This window comes from Gracilinanus agilis, chromosome 5, assembly GCF_016433145.1.
Source record: "Gracilinanus agilis isolate LMUSP501 chromosome 5, AgileGrace, whole genome shotgun sequence".
NCBI classification, from domain to species: domain Eukaryota; kingdom Metazoa; phylum Chordata; class Mammalia; order Didelphimorphia; family Didelphidae; genus Gracilinanus; species Gracilinanus agilis.
The window spans coordinates 172,304,160-172,328,706 of record NC_058134.1 but is presented as its reverse complement, the minus strand read 5'-3'; the positions used below and the strand labels follow the sequence as shown (position 1 = coordinate 172,328,706).

Sequence of the window (24,547 nt, the reverse complement as noted above, 5' to 3'; positions counted from 1 at the left end):
TTAAAAAACACACACATAATATGAAAGAACACATACAAATATAGTTTATGTGAGAAAATACCAAGTTTAGAGGTTATTTTCTTGAAATTTGAAATAATTGAAAATGTTAAGTATTTTCTGAAGCGCAATCTGAGAAAGTGCTGAGTATCCAAAGATTCTATACATACCTCATTTCAAGCTTCAAATTCCAACCTGCCCCGCCCAACGCCATATATATATACACACACACAGATGATATTAGAAAAAAAAGTATTTAAATAAAGATTTATAAAATACAGTGAAGTGCCACAGTGATAAAAGAAAAATAAGGAATTACAGGATAAATTAATGTTTGTTATACTAAACATAAAATATTTCATTAAAAAACATTTTTAAAGAATTATTGAATTGTATTTTCATGTTATGGCAGTATTATTTTTTATTAAATAGAATTTTTAAAAACTTATCACACTTAAAATCAAATCTTTACGATTCTTGCTTTCCACTAGCAATCTTCAAATTTTTGAAAGCTTTTATGATGTGCAATTATTTTTTGTGCTTTTTTGAATATTAGCTGATCTTGATTTCAATGATTTCAACCAGAAGAAGGATAAGAAAAATGCATAGATAATGTAGGATACATCTGTCATACAGCAGCAGCACTCATCTTCCAGGACTTAACTAATTTTTTTTTTTAAACCCTTGTACTTCGGTGTATTGTCTCATAGGTGGAAGAGTGGTAAGGGTGGGCAATGGGGGTCAAGTGACTTGCCCAGGGTCACACAGCTGGGAAGTGGCTGAGGCCGGGTTTGAACCTAGGACCTCCTGTCTCTAGGCCTGACTCTCACTCCACTGAGCTACCCAGCTGCCCCCACTTAACTAATTTTAATAATTTCAAGTTTAAGTTCTTTAACTAAAGTTTCTAGGTCAGTTTGATTTTTATTACATTGGTGTTAAACAGAATCAATTTTATCCAGAAATATTTTAAAATAATTAGTTTCACTTCAAATGCTAAATAAAAATGATGATAGTAATTGATAATTTTAACAGTGTCAAATATTATTAAGAAAATGTTTAGCAATTTCATAGTTAAGGAGCAGCTACCTAGCACAGAGGACAAAGAGCCAGGCTTAGTGTCAGGAAGACCTGGGTTCAAATCAGGCCTCAGACACATGCTAGCTATGTGATCCTGGGCAAGTGTCACTTAACCCCAGATGCCAAGTCCTGGCCGCTCTTCTATCTTAGAATTAATATTAAAACAGAAAGAAAAGGTTTAAAAAAATCAACAACTCCAGACTTCATTCCCAGAATTGAATTAAAAGTTCACTTTCAAATATCCATTAATAAAGCTGCAAATATTTAAAGAAGGCAATAACATATTTAAAATACACTTTGTGGTGGTTGGCACCAATTCTTTTAAAGAAAAAACCTTAACCTAAGTGGAGCCAATTGAATTGTATATTGGCTGTGTTTAACAACCAACTCAAAGTACTGAAAATTTGAAAATCAGCTCTCTTGAGTCAGCTCCAACACACCCCACTTACTATAATAATATGAAAAAAATGGACTGCTCAAAAGCTTACCATCTGAAATGGGTATGGTGTCATGATGAAAAATTTTTTAATGTGTCACTTTATTCTATAGCAAATCTTTTGAAACAAGCAAATAAAGCAAAAGGAAAATATCATATGCTCGAAGTTTTTTAAGAATGTAAAAAAGTCATTAAAGTTTATTGTTTGAAGTCAATAAACGTAATGATTTCTTTTTATCCAAGTGCATTTGCACATCACTATTGTCATTTCACAACAATTTTGAATGGGTATGTTACTATAAAAGCCCAAGAAAACTAAAATGCTTCATAATATAGATATGAGGAATTCAGGTCAAGGTCAAGCCATCCAACCACTGGGATTGACAGCCTAGGTGGCATGCTAAGCATTCATTTATTAATTCCTTCATGAGGCAGTTAAGAATTAAGGCTCTCCCTTCTGTGCCAGCATCCATCAGTAGAAATATGGTACTGAATCCCCAACTACTCTAAATTTCTTAATGGGGCAGAGAATGAATTTAGAATCTTCTGTATTATTCACATTCTACAATCCAACTCTAGAAAAAGGCCAGTTCTCCTTTTCAGCTAATAACTTAGTATTTGACAAGCATGGCTGAGATTAAATGACAACTTATTCAGATGAATGGGACAAAGGTCAGGTAACTGAAGAGTAAAAGGATATATATAACTAGAGATGATGAGAATTATCAAAAGGGAAAGAGGGGAAGTCATGCCAGAAAAAGGTAAGGGCACCAAAGATAAATTTTACTTCCTCAACAATTTTGCAGTAGCCCTGGCTATGTTACTCAAAATCATACTAAAGGTCTTACTTATGTTACTGACTCTTACTCTACATCACTGACATTCATGAAGGTACATACCATGAAAACTTAATTTGTTAAAACAACAGTTAATAGGTGTATGTCTACTTTTTAAGCTTTCAAAAATAAACCCAAGAATACATAAAGTAGCTACCATTAAAAATTACTAAGTTTAAAAATAATGTAATACAATAGACATTATTATGATTCTGTCATCTTTGACTGATGTTAAGTGAAATCACCTAAACTCAATTTTTAAAAAATTAATGAAGTTACTCTCAATTCTATTCAACATAGTTTCATGAAATAACCATTTATTATGCTTACATTTAACAAAAATTTTTAAACTTACAAACAACAACTTATTAAGTTAATATTATCAATAAGAAATGTTATTTCAGTGAAATACATGAAATGGTCATTATCGGGAGCATTAAAATCTTTATTTCTTCTCAAGAATAGAAAATACTACTTGACGGGTATGTTTTTAAAATAAAATACAAAATAATAATAACAATAATAATAACAATAATAATAATAATGACTGCTAACATTCAGATAGTGTTTTAAGATTTGCAAAGTGAATTGTGTATGTTAACTCACTTGATTCTTACAATTCTGTGAGTCAGATACAATTATTATTTTCATTTTACAATTGAGGACATCTGGGCTGAAATAGGTTAAGTGACTTAACCCAGAGACACACCATGACACAAAAGTATCTGAGACCAAATGCAAATTGAGGTCTTCCTGACTTCTTATCCAAAAGGTCAATCCAGTCCCATAAATAAATGAGAAAATAAAAATTTAAGCTCCCCATTCTAACTATCCAATATAAACATTGTTCTATTCCAGATTAAATGGAAAAAGAGTTCTAAAGCACTGATTTCTTCCATCATTCTTTTCTCCAGTTCTCAAAGTATGTTTGCTCATTTCCTAGGAATATCTAATATTTCATTTTCACCACATAATTTCTGCCAGGGAAATATACAGTTGGTTTATTAGTGTGAAAAATGAATCCTCTCAAACATTTGCATTATTCAGATTTGCAACATATATTTCCATTGAGCTATAATTAATATATTTTACATAATTATAACTTCAAATAGTACAAATTCAAAACGATGTGAATATTTCAGGAGATTCATTCGTTATTCACACTAATCATGATCTTGTTTTTATTAGCTGATAATATTAGGAGGGACTTTTCTTAAAGTTAGCCAGTTGTGCAATTACAGCATTATGGATCTCATAGTGACCAAGAGACTTACTTTTAATCTTGAATTACACAATTACATAAAAATATTCCAGAAAAACATATCATAAATGTATGTTAGGAAACACAGAAATTGAAGTGGAGATCACAAAGAGCCAATGCACTTTTATCAAGAACAGGCCAGTCCAGACAAACCAATTTCCATAAATGACAGGGTTACTAGACTAATAAAGAATATAGTAGCCAGAGTTGACTTAGACTTTAGCAAAGCATTTGACAAAACTTTTTATGTTATTTTTATGAAAAAGAGAGAGAGAGAGAGAGGTATGGACTAGAGTATAGAGATTCTAGTCACAGGACAACAGGAAAGATATCTAGACAGATGAATATGAAGCACAGTTTGAGGGTCAGCTAATTACAATGGATTGGGTAGAGTTTACAAACAGGAAAGCTCAATCCTTGCAGAAAAGCAGCTTCTTGAGACTTCCCTATGATACCCAATGCTATTCTCCTTGTTTCAACTAGCAAATCATATATGGATTGGAGAATGCACACCTCAGTTGAACCAGCTATCTATTCTCCAATATTATATTACTGAATACATTTTGAATTTTAAAGATCAACTTCACAAGTAGAATAGGGGGGACAAAGCAGTAATTCATTCTGAAAAAGATCTGGGAATCTTAGTGGACCCCAAAGTCAATAAGTCAATTAGGCTATTTGGGGGACACTAAGAGGCACTCTATCCAGGTTAGGGAGGTAATGGCCCTGCTGTACTACGCCTTGGTCAGACCACATCTGGAGTATTGTGGTCAGATATTGTTGTAAGGTCAGGCATTATTTTAAGAAGAATATTGCTCTCCCCTGGATGTTGTGCAGCTTATCAAAAAGGATGATGAAGGACATCAACTGCATGCCACATGAGGATCAGCAAAGAAACTAAGGATGTTCACCCCAGAGAAGAGAAGACTAGAGATATAGGGTGGCTGGGAAAAGCCAAGCAAATCAGGGCATGACAGCTATCTTTAAGTAATGTAATGTAGGATTTATGAGCTACCAAAGAGGAATTAGACTTGTTCAGTTTGGTTCCAAAAGGGAAAAGGTAGAGCAATGGATTTAAATTGAAAAGAGGAAAATTTAGGCTTGATATAAGGAAAAACCTCTTAATGAGGAGAACTATACAAAAGCAGAACAGCTTGCTTAGGGAGTTGGTGAGTGCCCCTAATTGTAATTCTTCTGGCAAAGGTTTGATGGCCACTTCTCCCTACTCCAATCTACCTTCTGCTTGGCTGCCAAAGTGATTTTTCTAAAGTACAAGCCTGTCCATGTCATACTCCTGCTCAATGAATTCCTTTGGATCCTGCTAAGATCAAAGCTAAAAACCCTGTTTGTAGTTTAAAGCTCTTCATAACCCTGCCCCTTGAAAGTTTTGCAGTTTTTCTAACATTTTACTTTCCCCTATGTACCCTGTGATGGACCTACACTATCCTACGGGGGTGGGGGGGGAACCCCAAGATTTTGCACTGCCTGTAGCCTCCCCACCCCAATGCCAGGAATGCTTGGCTCCTCTCACTTCCAAATCTCCATTCCCCTAATTCCATCAAGATTCAGCTCAAAGCTTACCTTCTGTAGGAGACATTTCCCAGTCTTTGCAGCTGCTAACATCTTCTGCTCTCAGTGAGATGTGGTGCTTTCATCTATTCTGCATAGCTCTTATATGTATCTAGTTATTTACATGATATCTCCCCTAGATCACTGAAGGAAAGAACTATTTTTGCCTTTCCTTTTATACCTAGCACTTAGCAAATAGATGGTACATAGCAAGCACTTAATAAATACTCATTGACTGATTCCTGTTCAGGTAAAATTGGATTAAGTAGTCTCTAAGGTTCTTTCAAATTCAGGTTCTATAAGGTAAGGTGCAAACACTAGCACAATAATGTGTATCTTTACTACATATCTATTCAATTTAAGAATTATGTGCAAATAAGTTGACGGCTAATTTGTAAAGCATGCAATTAATATAAATTCAGTATTTGGGGGATGCTGTCACAAGCAGTGTAAAAGTAAACTGTCAAATAATTAAATTCCTCATTTTCCCACATACTCCAATTATCAATATTAATAATTTGTATTCATGCAGACATATACAGCATTTTCATTATAAAGATCAGTTTCCCCAACGTAATCACCTAATAACTTTAGAACACAGGGTCAATAGCTGTAAATTTCTAGTATCTTGTATCCTAATAAAAGGGGTTTATGTACAAAATTATCCAAAAATTAAATCTAAATGTTTTACAAAAATTATGCTTTACCTTGTTCATCAAGAAGTTTCTTTGTAAGGTCTTCTGCTTCATCACCACCCTCTAATTCCAAAGTATCATCATTAATTTCCAGGTTCTCCAACTCAAGTTCCAAATCATCTGTATTTGACACATCTTTATTATCCTTAGGTTCCTTTGACTCTATTTCAAGAGACAGCAAAAGGATCTTTGAATTGTGTGTTACTAATTTCAAGTGTGCTGTGTAAAATAGGAGCAGGGATTGGGACTACACCTGTGATTTCATTGGTATAGGGAATTCCCTTTTCAGAAAACTCTCTACCAATGCAGGTACAATGCATTCTCTGCAACTTAAAGTCTTAGAGATTTGCCTAGAAAACAGAGAGATTAAGTGATGTGCTCAGGATCACATAATCTGTTAAGTATCAAAGGCTGGACTTGAGAGGGCTTCCTGGCTAAAAGGTCAGCTCTCTACCCACTAAACCACACTGCTTCTCATTTAAATAGACAAATATTTAATTAAATAATTTCATTTCACTTCTAAGTCTAGAACACTTAAAAGTAATCATGTTCTATAAATTTTGGCTAGCAACAAATCTGAAAGAAAATTTAACATGATGGTATTATATAGGATCATCAGAGCGCTTGACGAGTATATTGCCCATTCCAGAAAAGGGGTGCTATTAAAAAGCTAGCTCTGACTGAAAAGTAAATCAACCAATCAACAAGTATTTTTAAGTGCCCAATATGTTCCAGGCACTGTGCTAGGCACTAGGAGGATAACAAGGAACAAATCAGATTGTTATACTGCTCCCCATTATAATTTCAGAGATGTAATTAAGTGTATGTGTATAATTAAATGTGTATATATAATATATATTAGGTTATCTACTATGTATTCTGTATGCTACTAGATAGTATGGGAGAGAAATATCTGTGGAAGTTTTATAAGAAAAGATAATAAATTCTGTTTTGAACATGCTGACTTTAAGATATCTCCAGGACATTTAGTTCAAAATGATACTTAGGCAACTAGAAATGTGAGAATGGAGATCAGGAGGGAAGTAGAGGCTAGAAAAAAATAAAATGGAGAATCTTTTGCATGGAAACTAAAGAGATAGCTAAATGAAATAGTAAAGAAGAAGAGTGGAAGACCTCAGATCCCCTTGGTTAGCAGACTTAAATAAGGATATAGCAAAGGGGAATGGGAGTCAGACAGGTAGGAGAAACCAAAGGATAAGAGCAATATAATAAAAACTTAGAGAGAAGAAATATCAAGGATAAAAAAAAGGATGAGCAGTGTTAAATCCTGAAGAAAGATCAAGAAGGATGAAAAAAGTCATTTAATTTGACAATTAAGAGTCTAGTTTCAGTTGAAAGAAGAGGTTGGAAGTCAGACCACAGATTGTTTAGAAAAAAAGACGCTACTCTTCACTACTGGATTTTTGGTAGACTTGTGATTTGGAAAGCGATTTGGAATTATGCAAATAAGAGTGTCTTAATTAGTTATACCCTTTGACTCAAAGGTTTCCACTACTAGGTTCCACAAGAGGATCACTTATAAAAAGTAGCCATAGAATATATTTTTTCAGACATGGATAATTTGGGAATTTACTTTGACAATACATGCTTGTAACTGGGGTTTTGTTTGTCTTGCTTTCTCAGAAGAAAAGTAAAGATTAGAGAGGTGGTTCTTCATTTGAAAATAAAATTTAATTTTAAAAAAACCATTAATCAGCACACCAAAATATCTATAGTAGCACTTCTTGTGGTAGCTAACAGCTGGAAAAAAATAAATATCCATTGACTGTGGATTGGCTAAACAAGTTGTGGTACATAAATGGAATGAAATGTTACCATCCTGCAAGAAATGACAAATATAATGAATTTAGAGGTGTATAAATTTACATCAACTGATGAAGAGTGAAGTAGAGTCAATATATACAATGAATACCACAATGGAATGAAAGAGAACAATCACAAAGGGACAAAAGTGAATGTTGCAAATTACAAAAGAATAAGCATAGCCCCACAGAAGAGAGCTATGAGAAGACACTTCCATCCTACTCTTTTGTAGAAGTGAGAGGTCCACAGAAGTGGAAGATTGCATTTATTTTCACATATACGCAGACTTTTGGGACTTTTAAATTTTGTTTTGCCAATATTTTCCCCCTTCTCTTTCCTCTTTCTTTAAGAAATATACTTTGTAAAAGCATGTAAAATGGGATGGCTCTCTGGAAAGGAAGGAATACCATAAGAAATTCAGGCATTGTAAAAAAATCCATTAAAATGTAATTTTTAATTAAAAAAAAAAAACAGGAAAAGTAAAGGCAAAAAAATAAACTCCGTGGCTTTCTTAAATTTAGCCACAAAAGGGAGGCGACATATAAGACAAAGTTGGTATAAATGAACAGAACAAGAGGGTATTTTTTTTTAATTGAAGAAGAAGACATGATTATGTTTATAGTCAAAACTATCAGTCAAAGTGTAGATGACAGAAGGGGCAATTTACTGGAGAAAATGAAGTAAACAGAAACAAGAATGTAAGCAGAGGGATTTCCTTTGCCAAATGTCACTTCTTGATATGAGACAGGGATAAAGGAGGGGCTAATAGTAAAAAACATCTTAGTGATGTGAGTTGAAGAGGAAGGTAATAAAAAAGAACAGTGAATAGCCTCTTTTTTTGTTGTTATTGAAGAATGAAGTAAATTTCTTAATGGAAAGAGTGAGGGGTAGAAGTTTCTGAGGAAGAGTGAAGGGGGATGGAAAATTTTAGAAAAGCCATTGCAGCAAGTGAGATAGTGAATCAATTGGGAAGGTGCAAAAAGATTGCCTTGATGAAATAAGAGTCCACTTTAAGGCTGTAGAACACAAATTAGTAGTGGACTCGGTCACTATAGCTTCAGTTTTCTTCAGATTCATTCATCAACATGTGAAAAGGAACAAAGGCAGCAAGCAGGGAATGGAAGTAATACAAGGTTAGGATTTGACAAAGACATGATTGATAGAATAAGAAGGCCAAGAATTTAATAGAACAGGATAATGTATGGCTGAATTGATTCGCCAAGGGATCAAGATAAGGAGGTGCACACAGTGCAGGGATGATGTCAGGAAAGAAGTGAGGGTAGAAAATGGAGACCGTAGTGAGAAAGAATAGAATAAGGAGTAATAAAAGAGAAACAGATCAATCCATGATTTTAATTAGAGAAAGAAATATCAGAGTACATGAACATTCAAATGAGTGATAGCAAAATCAAGCATATGATTATTACTATGTATAAGTTAAAGTAGAGTTTGTGAGTAAATCATGGAAAATATAAATTGAACAACTAAGAAACCAGAATGCTTGAGATCCTATTAATAGGTGTGTTGAAATCCATTAGGATGTTGGCAGGAATCAGGAAGGAAAAGACTTTGAGACAAGCACTAAACTCATTGAGTGAGAAAGGAGAGTATACAGTTATCAGAATGTAACTTGTACCAAAATCTTGATGGGGTGATAAATATGGATTGAATAAACCTCACAGGAAGACAGCTTACTTGGCGGTGATAGAGAAAGTACTGAATAGAAAATAAGAAGCAATAAGTGTTCCAGTTCCCCCATCAAGTTGGGGATATAAGTTAAAGTGTATCTGATACTAGAGAGTGCGGCTAGGGATCCCATGTCATCCAGAACAAGCTAGGTCTCATGGAATGCCAAAAGACAGAAGCAATGAAAAAGAAAAATGTCTAAAATGAAAGCAAATTTGTTAATCATAGAATAGGCAGATCAGAGGGTACAAAGGAAAGGAAGGTTTCTATAATAACAGCCAAGGATTCAGAACCACTGGGGTAGAGAATATGACAGGGAGGAAGTATGTTGGTTGTTAAGGAGCAAATACAAATTACCAGTGACTGGAAAGGAAGGTGATTAAAAAGGTCCAAGCTTATGGCAGGAGGTAAGACTGAGTCCTCCTATAAGCTCCTGGAGGCCTGCCTATTTCCCAAACAGGCAAGAACTCCCCATAGGAGAAAATACAAGCTAAGGGAGTTTGGACAGGAGGTAGAAGCTAGCAATATGAGGTCAATCTCATCTGGAAACTACCTCCAGAGCTGTGGAGAAGGCCCTAGGGCCAAAACACTAAGATTTAGATCCAGACCCAAAGCAAGTCTTAACAGCAAGACTCGTGAGGGAGATCATAAGACAGGTGGCCAGTAGGGTTTAGGGTGATGCAGTATTCCCTAGACAATACAGGAGGAAAAGACAAAGGCCCCAGGTGGGCTGAGAAGCCACAAAGCACTGCCTGGGAAGTCACAGGGGAATAAAGAGGCCACAAGTGGGAAAAGTAGATCCTGAGCAACACAGAGCTCCCTGAGAAGTTTTGAAATGAAAACAGAAGTGGCAAAAAAATATCAGAAGAACTAAGCAAGGCATGTGTAAAGAAAGGCCAGAAAGGAAATAGGAATAACCTGGATAAAGGGGGGGTAGAGGGGGCCATGTGAATATATGTGTGCACATGTGTATGCATATACATATAATGGAATAGAGAGAAATAACACTAATTAGATAACATAGCACCAGATAAGAGATCCTTATCTCTTTTTTCATTGATGTCATATTACAGCAATGTAATTATAAAGAATCGCCAACAGAAAACAAAGGAAAATTCATGCTGTGGAATTATAAAGAACATGTTTGGCTCCCAAAAGAGAAATAATGAGAAAACAACTCCCTCCATTCCTTTGGGGAGGAGGGGGATTCCCATGGGTGTAGAATACTGCATATAATGTCAGATTTTTTTCAAAATATTTATCAGTTTTGTTGATTATTTTTTCCTCTTCTTCTTTTGTGGAAGAAATGGAGAAGGAAGGGAAGCCAGGAGAGATATAACCCATAAAATAATGAAAGATAACAAAAAAATATTTTTTAAAATAGTTATCAAATCTTGCGTAAATGTTAAATTATAAGAATGTGTTTGCAACAACAACAAAAGGTAAAGGAAAATACTGTATATTGGCTCCAAGGCAGAAGAGTGATAAGGGTAGGCAATGGGAGTTAAATGACTTGCCCAGGGTCACACAGCTGGGAAGTGTCCAAGTCCAAATTTGAACCTAGGACCTCCCATCTCTAGCCTGGCTCTCAATCCACTGAGCTACCCAGCTGCCCCATGTAGGGCATTTTAATAATACATGGAGATGATACTTATATTACCCTAAGTGTAGGGGAAGAAAGAGTAAATTCCAAGGAAAGGGGTCACATAGCTTGCCTAAAGGGAAGGAAATAGGAGATGGACTACCTTGTCAGAGAATAGCAAAGGAGGTCAGTGAAATAAGCTGGAGTCAAGACTGCAAAGGGCTTTATAAGCTTAACAGAGTACTTTATAGTTTAACCTGGAGATAAAAGGGAACCCTTAAAACTTCTTCAACAGGTAACAGGATCAGATCTCTGCTTAAAGAATATCAATTGTCAGTTGTCAGGTCAGTGATAAGGTCAATATGAACCTTCTTTGCTTCAGATAAGCTGGAGAGCAATGGCAATAAGACTAGAAAGGTTGCTGAACTGGATTATGAATGATCTTGTAAGTCAAAAAAATTTAGATGGGAAAAAGTAACCACCTGAGAGTCATAATAAGTTACTCTAAGTTCTGATCTTCCCCCTTCTACCCATCATTAATTCAAGGAATAATGCTTTTGCCAACCATGAAAAATACACTTTGGGTAACGTTCATAAGAGAAGGCAAAAAAGAGATAGATCTATCAATGTCAAAATCAAAAATGTATCATTAAAATGAAAGTGATTTGGCAGCGCTGAAGTGAAGCTTTTCAAGCACATAACACTTTAATAAAAGGTATTTTTCTCATATGTTATATTTTACTGCCATATATTTCCCCAACTGTATTGGCCTCAGGAAAAAGTAACAAATAGAACTCAATAAATAAAAGTCATATTTATATTACTATATTAAAGTTGTATATGAGTATGGTTGTGGCAACACAATTTAGAAGATAAAAAATTTTTCTTAGTCTTAAAAATCAGAAAAACTGTTTAGTCAACTAATATTTTAGAAGTTAATCTCAGGCAAAGAAAATACTTGAGAATTACAAGCACTACAGAAACAGAAAAAAATTTAAGTTTGCTATCCTACTCTTTACTGAAATTTAGTATATGATAGGTCTATCTTAAAGCCAGTAACTTAAAGGAGTCTTATAATAACATACCACAAAGATGACATTAGTTCAAAGTTACATCTAATTTTTGTACTTAAGAGTTTCACAAAAGCATGATGATAATTTTTAGCCACTATGATCTCTCTGATTAGTTCATATCCCCAATGGATGAGGCAATATGAAATGATTTCTATCTTGTAAGATTGACAGCACACCCTCCCTAAAAAAAAAAAAAAAAAAAAAAAAAAAAAACTTGCAACGAAAAATAACCTACAATCCTAAAATGAGAAACACTCTATGATACATTCCTCTTAGAAAAGAAATGTAAATGATGGCATATTGACACTTTAGTGGATTGACACTTTTAAGAATATCTGCACAACTACAAAGCGAACAACTCCCAAAGATCACACTTCAATGAGCAACAAAGTAGCTTTTCTTTTAAACATTGTTGAAACATCTACTAAGGAAGTTCCAACAATATATCAGGATCTACTGGCAGATCCCAAAACCTTTACACAGGAATATCTATATTGCATATATCCTTCACTTTGCAGTATGCTACAAATTCCAGTAGGAATCATAAGATCCCCTGAATTTCCAGAAACTACAGTAATCTCTATAATCCAGACAAATCAAGGATTGTATAAATCTTCTTTCTAAGCTTTGAGGAATCAAAAAGTTGTTTTCACAAAATACTGTAAACTTTTTGCACTGAAGTATCACCTATGAGCTTTAACTATAACAATATCAACTATAATATCAATTTACACAGCACCTGTCCCACTTTAAGAAAACATTCCTTACCAGAATTTTATATGCATTCATTAAGTAAATACAATAACTAGTTGGAGTATGTTGAAATCAATCTATTACCAGCAGAAATAATAGTATGCTTTGATCACTTCAACTAAATGATCTATTAAGCAAAATTTATCTCAGAAATCTTAATCAAAAATCTTAAAACTAACAATCTAATCTTAACTTCAACTAAAGAAATAACCTTAGGCAAAATATAATTTTTTTTTAATTTGAACATATTTTAAGGCTATTTGTAATGTTACCTTTGGAATCTTCTTTATTAGAGTCTTTACTCTGGTATGTTCTTTCATTGTCTTTAAACAAAATGGCTGGAACAAAAGCCTTCAAATCAATAAGGTTCTCATAAAAATTGCGAGCATCTTCATCCTCCCAAATACCACCTTCTAAGTCATATTCTCCAGGTTTACCAGGTGTAAAGATATCAATTCCAGGCCCATGCTCTACAAATAAAACACACATAGTTAGTGGTACTGTATACATACTGAACATAACAAAATAAGAATTTATATTCTACCCAATAAGCATTTTCATTTTAAATCTATCATGTTACACTTCGTATGCAGATGACAGTGAGAAATATTCAAAATAATATTACTTAAGTTAAAAAAGAACTTTCATAACTGTAAAATCAACTTCAATTTTAAATCACAAAATATAAGTTTTTTTTTTAATTCAAAAATTTGATCAAACTACTGAAAAAAAAACATAGTATAATGGCGAAATGGGAGACACAGGTGGATTTTTTAAAATCAATATTTACTCTGACACTAAATTTAATAAAATAAATTTAGTTGTTTGATATATTGGGTCTATCTTTGTAAATTATAAAGCTAAAATGACTAATGGAATATCCATAATTTCTATCTCCTTCCAGAGGCACCTTGTAACATCTTAAGGAATGGTTATCTTTTTCCCTGCATTTCTAAAGTATTTAATATCTAGAAAACTAATCTGATATTTAATAGCCTTTATAACACATGGCTGAGCACTTAGTATTATCACTTTAATAAAATTATACATTCTTTAAATGTTGGAAACATTTCCAAAGAGAATAGTGATGCCAATACCATCCACGATAAATACAAAATGGCAATATGACTTGAGTCTCAAATATAACTGAAAGACCATGGGACCAAGACCCCCCCCCCCCATTCCCCCAATCCCTACTGAAAATAACAGGCCCTCCCACTCTGTCATCTGCCAACTCCAACACCTGTCTGGAAGAACACCAAGATTCTGTTCTTCAGTTGATAGCTGAGTATCAGCCTGAGAACCCCATCCCTTCAGGGACAGCCAATGATGAACTTTTAATCCAAGTAGCTCACCTTGCCCAGAGGCAACCAACAGAGGTAACACAAGTTACCTCATCCCTGACAACCTCCTATTCCTCCAACCCCTGTAAGAGATTATACCCTCCCCCACTCAGGTGGGAATTTAGCAACCATCTTCACTGGTGTCAAGACTCCTCCTTGTTCCCTCCTGACACTTCCCCGACAGGTGTCTCCACAGCCACCTCTCCTGCCATTGGACCTCTCCCCCAAGCTGCTTCTTCCCTCCATTACTCTACCCCTTACTTCCTTTCCTCCAATAAAACCTTGCTATATCATCTCACTCTGATCTCTATATCTCTTGTGTCAAATCCCTGTCAGTCAGACTGACACAAACTATAAAAAAAACTAGAGGTAATTTATATGTCTTTTATAGTTAAAGGTAGGACACACATTTTTAACCAGAGACAAATTACAAAAACAACAAAAAAATTTTATTGCATTAAATTGAAGAGCTTTTACACAAATAAAAGTAATGCAAGAAGGAAGAGGAAGGAAGCAGTCAAATGAGAAGTCTTTGGTTTTTTAAAAAATCCTTACTTTCCATCTTAGAATCAATACTGTGTATTGATTCCAAGGCAGAAGAGTGGCAAGGGCTAGGCAATAGGGATAAAGTGACTTGTCTAGGGATGCACAGATAAGGAAGTGTCTGATTTGAACCTAGAACCTCCCATCTCTAGGCCTGGTTGAGAAGTCTTTATATCAAATTTCTCAGAAAGGAGTTAGAAACCCAAAATATAGACAGTTCATTCTCTTGTCTGTTTCACACAATTATTATTTTTATGATTTCATTTTTGGCTCATTCATTATTCAGAATTACATTTTTATGTCTCAATTTTGGTCTATGTCTTTCATTTGTGCTCCATGAACAGAATATTATGTTTATTGCATTATAATCTACAAAGAATATGTTTGCTATTTCTCCATTTTTATATTTGCATTTACATCTATGTCTTAATTCATCACCTGCCTTTTTTAAAACTTGATCAGTACTGAGAATCATGTGCATTCTTTAGCAAACTCTGGTTAGAAGATGCTATAACTATCTTCAAATTTCTATAGAAATCTGTTCAATTTTACATTTTCAACTTTGTTTTTAATTCCGACATATGTGTTAAAAATTGAGAGAAGGAAAACGTTCTCAGATTATTACTGTATTACTATGTCTTCTTTCATTTCATTTCAATTCATTTTTCTTTTTGTATTTGAAGAATTTAAGTTTAATGATATTGGTTTGTTGTCTGTGCATTTCCTTTCAGCATATGTAGTTTTCTTGTTTATCTCTTTTTTTATGTTGCAAATTTTTAGTTTTGTTTTTTTTTTCCAGTAGGAATGATTACAACTCCTATCTTTTGGATTTACCTGATACAAAATAAATTTTGTTGAAGCTTCTCAATTTTCTTCTTTGTATAGGATTAATTTATTCAGGTATGTGTTTTGTAAGGAACCGATGACATTTTCTTATGTAATGTCATTCTTTTTATTGGGTTTTTTAATCTAGAATTAGTTATAAAAGTTAAGTTTTCCTCCATTTGTCTCTAGTAGTGTTTTTTTTTTCCCATATGGAATTTTTGGGGAGAGTTCTTTCACTTTACATACAGTACTTTGCCTTTTTACTTAGTTTTGTTTAACATACATGCAGAACTGAATAAAGTACTTGATAAACTAGAATTAAAGACTAAAAAAAGATTTCTAAAGTATTTGTATTTCTCAGCACTAATTAGAACTTTAAAAAAGAAATGGCAACTTATTAAGAGCATCAAGATATTTTAAATAAACACAAAAAAGGGCAAAAATAATAAACACTGTCTTTACCAGACCATAACACAATAAATATAATAACTAGTTTAGAGGGTACAAACAAAAAAAGACAAAGACTGAATGTAAATTTAACAACAAAATCTTAAATATAGAGTACACCAAAAGAATAAATCAGAAAACAATAATTATGTAAAAAGGAAAGGATTAATAAACTTAATATTTTTAAATGAGAAAGTCAATAGAGCAAAAATAAGCACAAAAAAGATACTGAAAATTGAATAAGAAATAGATATATTAGAAACCAAAAATACTGCAGAAATGCTAACTACTACTAAAATCAGGTTTAAGAAGATTAAAAATATCAATAAACCTTCAATTAACCTGATTAAAAAGAAAAGGGGGGAGAATAACCAACAAAATTGCAAATTAACATGTGAAATCACTATTAAACCAGAAGGGAAAAAAAACCTATTCAGTATTATATGCTAAACAAAGCTATAAACACAAAAGAAATAAAGGAATACCTTTAAAAATATGAAAAAAATCAAACTAACAAAATACCAGAGATCATAAATAATCCAATTTCAGAAAAGAAAACTAAACTAGCTATGAAGAAAAAAATTCTTGATATCCTAATGGAATTTCTGAAGAATTCCCATTAAACTTTTTTTTTTTTAAACCCTTAACTTCTGTGTATTGACTCATAGGTGGAAGAGTGGTAAGGGTAGGCAATGGGGGTCAAGTGACTTGCCCAGGGTCACACAGCTAGGAAGTGTCTGAGGCCGGATTTGAACCTAGGACCTCCTGTCTCTAGGCCTGGCTCTCAATCCACTGAGCTACCCAGCTGCCCCCATCCCATTAAACTTTTAATGAATAATTAATACTAATAATATACAAAGTAGTAGCCCAGACTTTTTGTAATACAGCTATAAACCTAATATTTAAATCAAGAAAGGATAATGCACAGGAGGTCAATTTCATTAATGAATAGCAAGTCAAAATTTTTAAATAAAATTTTGCTGAAAAAAATATGGCAATTTATCCCAAAAAAACATTCATTATGGACCAACCTACATTTTTCCACAGAGAAAAGGTTGGTTCAACATTCAAACAATTATATTAAAATTAAAATCCTCTAAACTACATGATCCTCAAGAAACAAAGAAAAAGTCTTTGACAAAGCACAATGAAAATTTATGCTTAAAAGGGAGAAGGGGGAACCCACAAAGTGTGGGCAAAGAATCTTTTTTATGCTTCATAAAAAGTATCTAAAACCAAAAGTATGAAAATATACTCATTTCCCAATAAATGCAGGAGTTAGTTAAAAGAAGGATGCATCTCTTTTCCCCTATTATTTGATATAGCTCTAGAAATACTAGTATTAATAATGAGAATTAAAGGCATTAGCATTAACAAATAAATCTACTTATTCAATGCCATCATAATCAAAATACCAAAAAATTATCTAAGTGAGCTAGAAAAAATAATAGCAAAATTCATTTAGAAAAGCAAAAGATCAGGAATAGCATAAAAATTAATGAAAAAATGTAAAAAAAGGTCTATCAATATCAGATTTTAAGCAGTATAATAAAAGCATTTAATTATCAAAACAATCTGATATTGGCTAAGAAATAGAAAGGGAGATCAGTGGAACAGAACAGATATGCAATAAACAGTGACAAAAGATTGTAGCAATCTTATGTTTGACAAAAATATAGATCCAGCCTATTAGGATAAGAAATCACTATTTGGTGGAAAATACTGCAACAACTAGAAAATAGTTTGGCACAAAGTAAGTATAGACCATTTTCTTACAGAATTCACTAATGTACGATCAAAATGGATATATTGTCTAGAAATAAAAGTTGACATAAACAAATTAGAAGAATAGGGAAAATAGGGAATACGTTACTTATTAGATCTATGAATAGGAGAAGCATTTGTGAATAAACAAGAGATAAGAGAACATTGTGAAATGTAAAACAGATAATTTTGAGTACATTAAATTGAAAAAGTTTTATATAAATAAAATTTGCCAAGATTAGAAGCAGAAAACTGGGGGGAAGTATTTTCATAAGCAGAGTCTCATATAGAGATCTCGTACCTAAACTATATATAGAGAGAAAGAACCTGTCAAATTTATGGAAATAAGAGCAATCCTCCAATTGATAAAATCTGTAAGTTTTCAATTGAAGAAATCAAAGCCATATATAGATAGGTAGATGAAAAAATGCACTAAATCACTACTGATTTTGGGTCCAAACTAAAACAATTCTAAGATATCATCTCACCCCATTAAACTGGCTAAAAAGACAAAAAGGGCAAAATGAAAAATGTTAGAGGGGATGTGGAAAACTAATAGTGGAACTATGAACTGATCCGAATATTTTGGAGAGCAATTTGGAATTACACCCAGTTATAAAACTGTATATATTCTTAGATCTAGCAATATCATTGCTGGATCTATTTCCCAAGGAAATCAGGGGAAAAGAAAAAGAACCTTTATTCTGAAATATTTACAGCAGTTCTCTTTGTAGTGGCAAAGAACTAGAAATTGAGGAGATATCCATCAACTGAGGTATATGACTGTGAGGGAATACTACTGAACTATAAAGAAACAATGAGCATATGAATTTAAAAAAATTGGAAAGAATTTATGAAATAATGAAGAGGGAAACAAGTTGAATGAAGAAAACATTATATACACCTACAGATTTAATATTTGAAGAATTGTGAATGTTCACTTCCAGAGAATGACCTGAGAAGCAAAAACAAAAAAATATAATCTATATATTTTCCAGATGATGCATTTTGTTGTGTGACAAGGGGAAAGAGGAGCTGAATAAATAAATTAATAAGATTGGTAAAGAAGAGATAAACTATTACTATTTGTTAATGACTTAAATGTTTGACTTCAGAAAAATCCTAGGGAAATAGCAAAGATACTTCAAAATAAACCCATGAAATCAATAGCATTTCTATGTAGTAAGAACAAAACCCAAGAAACAATATTGGCAAAGAAAATCTCACTCAAAATAAAACACAAAATAGATAAAATACTAGACAATTAAGCTAAGAAAAAAGTAAAATGTTTGTATTTATTCAATTACAAATTGCTTCTTAATGAAATAAAGAACTAAAATAGCTGGAGGCTGTGCAAATGTAATTTAAAATTATATTAAAGTTAATTTATGGTTTAAATGCTTTACAAATAAAACTACCAAATGCATACCTTACAGATTAAATTCATTTGAAGAAACAAAGGATCTAGAGAATCAAAGAAAATAATGAAAACAAATTGGGATGAACAATCTCAAGCTATATTATAAAGCAGCAGTGTCATCAAAACCATTTGGTGTTGTCTAAAAAATAAAGTAAATATGGATATATGGAAATGTTTTGCATGATCATATGTGTATAACACAGGTCACATTGCTTGCCATCTCCAGAAAATGAGAGGGAAGGGAGACATTTTGAAACATATAACTTCAGAAAATTTATGTGGAAATTTGTAACTGCATGTAATTGGTAAATAATAAAAATAATAAAATGAATTAGGGAGATCAATGCTATAGATTATATGAGGAATCAGAAACAAAGAAACTCAATAATGCAGTGTTCAATAAACCTGAAAACATTAAAAAATCTTTTACTTTATAGAAAAACTGGGAAATAGTATGGAAGAAATTAGGTTGAGAACAATATCTTATATTTCCATATTAAATTAAAAATGGATATGACCCTTAATTTTTTTTTTAAATTTTTTAAACCCTTAACTTTTGTGTATTGACTTATAGGTGGAAGATTGGTAAGGGTAGGCAATGGGGGTCAAGTGACTTGCCCAGGGTCACACAGCTGGGAAGTGTCTAAGGCCGGATTTGAACCTAGGACCTCCTGTCTCTAGGCCTGGCTCTCAATCCACTGAGCTACCCAGCTGCCCCCTACCCTTAATGTTTTAAGATCATATTGTAGAATAAAAAGTTCTCAAAAGAATTGCAAAGTATTATTAACATCTACATCAGGGGTCGGCAACCTTTTTGGCCATGAGAGCCATAAACACCATATTTTTTAAAATGTAATTTCGTGAGAGCCATACAGTGCTCACAGTGCACACTCCTGTAACAGCACCTGAAAAAAATTTGACTTTATGGCTTCTGCAAAAAGAGCCAGATATGGCTCAAGAGCCATACATTGCCGACCCCTGGTCAACATGAAAGAATGCTCCAAATTAATAGTAAGAAAAATACAAATTCAAACAATCTTGAGGTTTCACCTGCCATTTTATAAATTGGTAAAGATAACAAAAATGTTGATAGTGTAGGAGGATTGTAGATCAAGGCCTGTCATCTTTCCTTTAATTTCCTTCATGAGTTTTTATTATACAATGTATGTCTGACATATTTCTTCTATCATGACATGGGGAATATGGTATAGTTAACTTACAAGAGACCATTTTGAGGAGAAGGAGACAGGAGAGAAAATCTGAATCACAAAATGTCAGAAAATGATTGTAAAAAATTGTTTCTATATGTAACAGTAAAATAAATAAATAAAGTCAAAAAAGAAAATAATAATATAAATAGTATAGGAGGGGTTCTCAAAAGATAGGTACACTAAGTGTATTGCTGATGGGACTGAGAATTGGTACAATTATTTTAGAAATTCAGAATTATGACAAAAAGGGCCTAAAATAAAATGTCTATGCCCTTTGCCCAAGAGATTCCACTACTAGGTTTAAGTCCCAAAAAGGCTATGATAAGAAAGTTCTTATATACACCAAAATATTTTTTGTGATGGAGGAAAGAACCAGAAACAAAGTACATTCCCAGCAACTGAGTAATGGCTACACAAATGTGATACATGAATGTAATGGAGTAGTATGCTATATGAAATGATGAGTGTGATGAATACAGAGAGCATCATGGAAAGGTCTACATGAACTGAGAGAAAATGAAATAAGCTAAGGCAAGAAAACATACATAACAATGATGACACTTATAAATGGAAAGAACCACACATGTAAAAATAAAAACAAATGTTGCAAAATTATAAAGTACAAACAAGACTTCAAAGAAGAGTTATGAGAGGAAGCACCCAATCCACATCATGCTTGGAAATGGATTCACAGGTGTTCCACTGCACATTTTCAATATATTGACAGGTTATGCTGATTTTTTTCTCCTCTTCTTTTTCTTTTCTGTCTTCAAAAAAATGTCATTTGTTATATGGGATGGGGGAAAGGGAAGAATACCATAGAAAATTAATATTTAAGAAACAAGGTCAATAAAAACATTTCTAAAAAGATCAAATTACTGAAAAATGAGAAAAGCAGGTTATGTCATTTACCACTATATCTATAAGATGATGTTCTTTTTAAAACAAAGCAATAAAAAATAAAGTAGATATTTTATTATATGAAACTAAAAATCTTCTGCACAAAAAAATTAATGCATAAGGAAAGAAGACAAATGGAAAAAATATTTTATAAATTTCTTAGATAAGGGTATAGATAAGTATCCAAGACATAACAATCAACAGAAATATATAAACATTTATGTGTGTAAATGACTAATAAGAGAACTTTATTATAGTAGGACTTAGTGATAGCAACAACAGAAAAAGAAAAACAAAATAGATTATGAAAAAATGTTTCAAAGTACTAATCCAAGTCCAAAGAGGTCTAACTCACACCCTAAACCCAGCAAAATGGTAGACAACAAAAGATGAACTTCTAGGTCATAAGACCTATGAGCTAGAGGATTTTTAATTTCTTCTAATCCTCACTACCTTTTAAATCTCTCTAAAATAGAAATTATGCACAAGGGAGAAAACTATTCTAGTTGTCTCATAGCATAGGAAACCAAAAACCCTAACAAGATAAAAATGCAATGAACAAAAATCTTTTTTTTTTAAACCCTTATGTTCTGTCTTGGAATGGATATAAGTATCTGTTCCAAGGTAAAAGAGCAGTGAGGGTTGGGGAACTGGGAGTTAAGTGACTTGCCTGGGGTCATACAGCTAGGAAATATTTGAAGCCATATGTGAACCCAGGTCCTTTAGATTTCAGACCTGAACTCTATAGACACTATCCCAGTTTCTCCTAAACTCTTAATATGCTCACTCAGCAAGCCATACCCCAGCTGTCCACCACAGTCAGGCAGGGCTACATAAAGCAACTCAGAAAGTTCCAAGAGAACTGAAAGGCTTGCTCTGGCTCAGATGGCAATGCAGCAACTTCTGTGCTACATAGAGATCGCTAAGAAAACTCTGGAATGGAGGCACCCAGACCACGTAATTCAAGGACAAGAAAGAATCCTACATCCAGGTGGGGCCAGTTCCATTCCTATAAGTCATTTAGGGCAGAGACTGAGGGTGATGAAATAAAAATTTCCCAGCATAAGAGGCTGAAGTGACTTTGAGGTTCAACTCCTAGAGAAACCATAAACAAAGGGCAAAAAGTCAAGAAGTATAAAAAAAAAAAAGGAAAAAGACTGAAATTATCAAAGATCCTCAAAAGAAAGAAAAATCAGTTAAGACCTCAAGCATAAGCAAAAAAATGACAGCTGGGAAGATATTAATAACAGAAGGGAATATGGCTTCTCATAATGCCATCTATGAATAAAAAAATGTAAGACAGAAGAAAGTGAATCAGGCAGAAGACCCTCCGTAGATTCCCAAGAGAATGGAACCACAGCAAGAAGTTCCTAAACAGTTTAAAAGAAAAATAAGAAATGTGAAAAAATAATTATACCCTGCACAGCAAAACTAATTGGCAGAAAACTTTAATCAGTCATAGCAAATCTCACAAGAGAATAATGGACTGGTAATGCAAATATGAAGAAGTAAAAGAAAATCTGATAGAAGAAAAGCAAAAAGCATTTAGATTAAAAGAAAATAGATCTCCATACAAGCAAAACATTAAACTCCAAGACAAGATTTGAAAAGCTGACTTAGGGAGCAGCTGAGTGGCTCAGTGGATTGAGAGCCAGGCCTAGAGATGGGAGGTCTTGGGTTCAAATGTGGTCTCAGACACTTCCAAGCTGTTGGACCCTGGGCAAGTCACTTAACCCACACTGGCTAATCCTTACCACTCGTCTGACTTGGAACCAATATTCAGTATTGATTCCAAGAAGTAAAGTAAGGGCTTAAAAAGAAAAGCGGGGGAGAGGTGGGAGGAGCCAGGATGGCAGACTAGCAACATGGAAAGCTGGAATCGCTCTGAGAATCCTCTCAAACCAACCTTAAAATACCACCTTAAAACAAATACTGGGGGTTAAAGAACCAATAAGGCATAAAGTGAAGTAACTCTCCTTCAGAAAACAACTTGAAAGGTAGGCAGAGAGGGATGGGGTGAGAAGGGAAGTGGAAGTAAAATTGCGCATAGAGGAGTACAAGTCACTCCCCACACACATCTCCTGCTCCAGGTTCAAACCTGGGCATAAGCCAACTTTGAGAGCTCAGGGTCTGCCTAAGCAACAAGAGAGCACCCCACATCCACACTCTGAAGTCCTAAGCCCAGGCACAATTGAGGCCACAAGTCTATGGAACTTGGCCAGTTTAAGCCTGTGGTGAAGCCTCTAGAACAGGGGTCGGCAACGTATGGCTCTTTCTGCAGGAGCCATAAAGTCAATTTTTTTTCAGGCGCTGTTACTGGAGCCGCACTGTGAGCACTGTAAGGCTCTCATGAAATTACATTTTAAAAAATGTGGTGTTTATGGCTCTCACGGCCAAAAAGGTTGCCAACCCCTGCTCTAGACCCAGAGCAATGTAGTTCAAAAAGCTCTGGAGTCCTGCTTGCCAAAAGCAGTCCTTAGAGGAGACTGAATCAGCAGTGGGATATGGCTTCCAGAACTCTCAGTCCACAGGCTTATCATTAACACCTTGGAAGAACTAAAAGTTGCAGTATACCAGAACTAGAGTTGAGGGTAGAAGCAAAAGAAAACCTGAGGTTTAAGAGAATACATCCTCTATTCTGAAAACAGAGTTCACATTTAAGATTAAAGCAAAAGTTTTTTAAAAGAATGGAAAAGGCTGGGGAAATAAACAAATAGCAAAAGAAAATACCTAACCATAGAAAAATTTTTATGGAGACAAAAAAAAAAAAAGCAAAACACAGATTCAGTAGGGGATAGTAAAATCAATGCAGCCACATGCAAAACTTCAAAGAAAAATGGGAATTGGTCTCAGGCACCAGAAGAGTTCAAAAAAGAACTCAAAAATTAAATAAGGTAGAAGAAAAATGGAGAAAAGAAATGAAAGTAATGCAAAAAAAAGAAAATTACACCTTAAAAATTAAGAAGAATTGGTCAAATGGAAAGAGATACAAAAAAGTCAAAGAAAAAAAGAATTCCATGAAAAGTAGACTTGACTAAATGGAAAAGGAGATACAAAAGGTCATGGAAGAAAATCATTCTTTAAAAATTAGAATTGGGCATGTAGAAGCTAATGACTTCATGAGATATCAAGAAACAATAACACAAAATCAAATGAAAAAATGCAAGAAAATATGAAAAATCTCACTGAAAAAAATAACTAACCTGGAAAATAGATCCCAGGACAGACAATCTAGGAATTATTGGACTATTGGAAAGTCATGATAAAAAAAAAAGCCTAGATATCATATTATGAGAAATAATCAA

General features: G+C 33.7%; 1 protein-coding gene across 3 annotated transcripts in view; it reads right to left on the bottom strand.

Moving 5' to 3' along the window:
• UPF2 (UPF2 regulator of nonsense mediated mRNA decay) overlaps positions 1-24,547 on the bottom strand; it is a 110,122-nt gene that overhangs the window by 55,344 nt on the left and 30,231 nt on the right. For all 3 annotated transcript variants that reach the window (XM_044679352.1, XM_044679351.1, XM_044679353.1), the window contains 2 exons: positions 13,062-13,259; positions 5,884-6,033 (listed from right to left, as the gene is read on the bottom strand). In XM_044679352.1, coding sequence (XP_044535287.1) covers positions 5,884-6,033; positions 13,062-13,259 — 348 coding nt within the window. The remainder of the gene's footprint in view (positions 1-5,883; positions 6,034-13,061; positions 13,260-24,547) is intronic.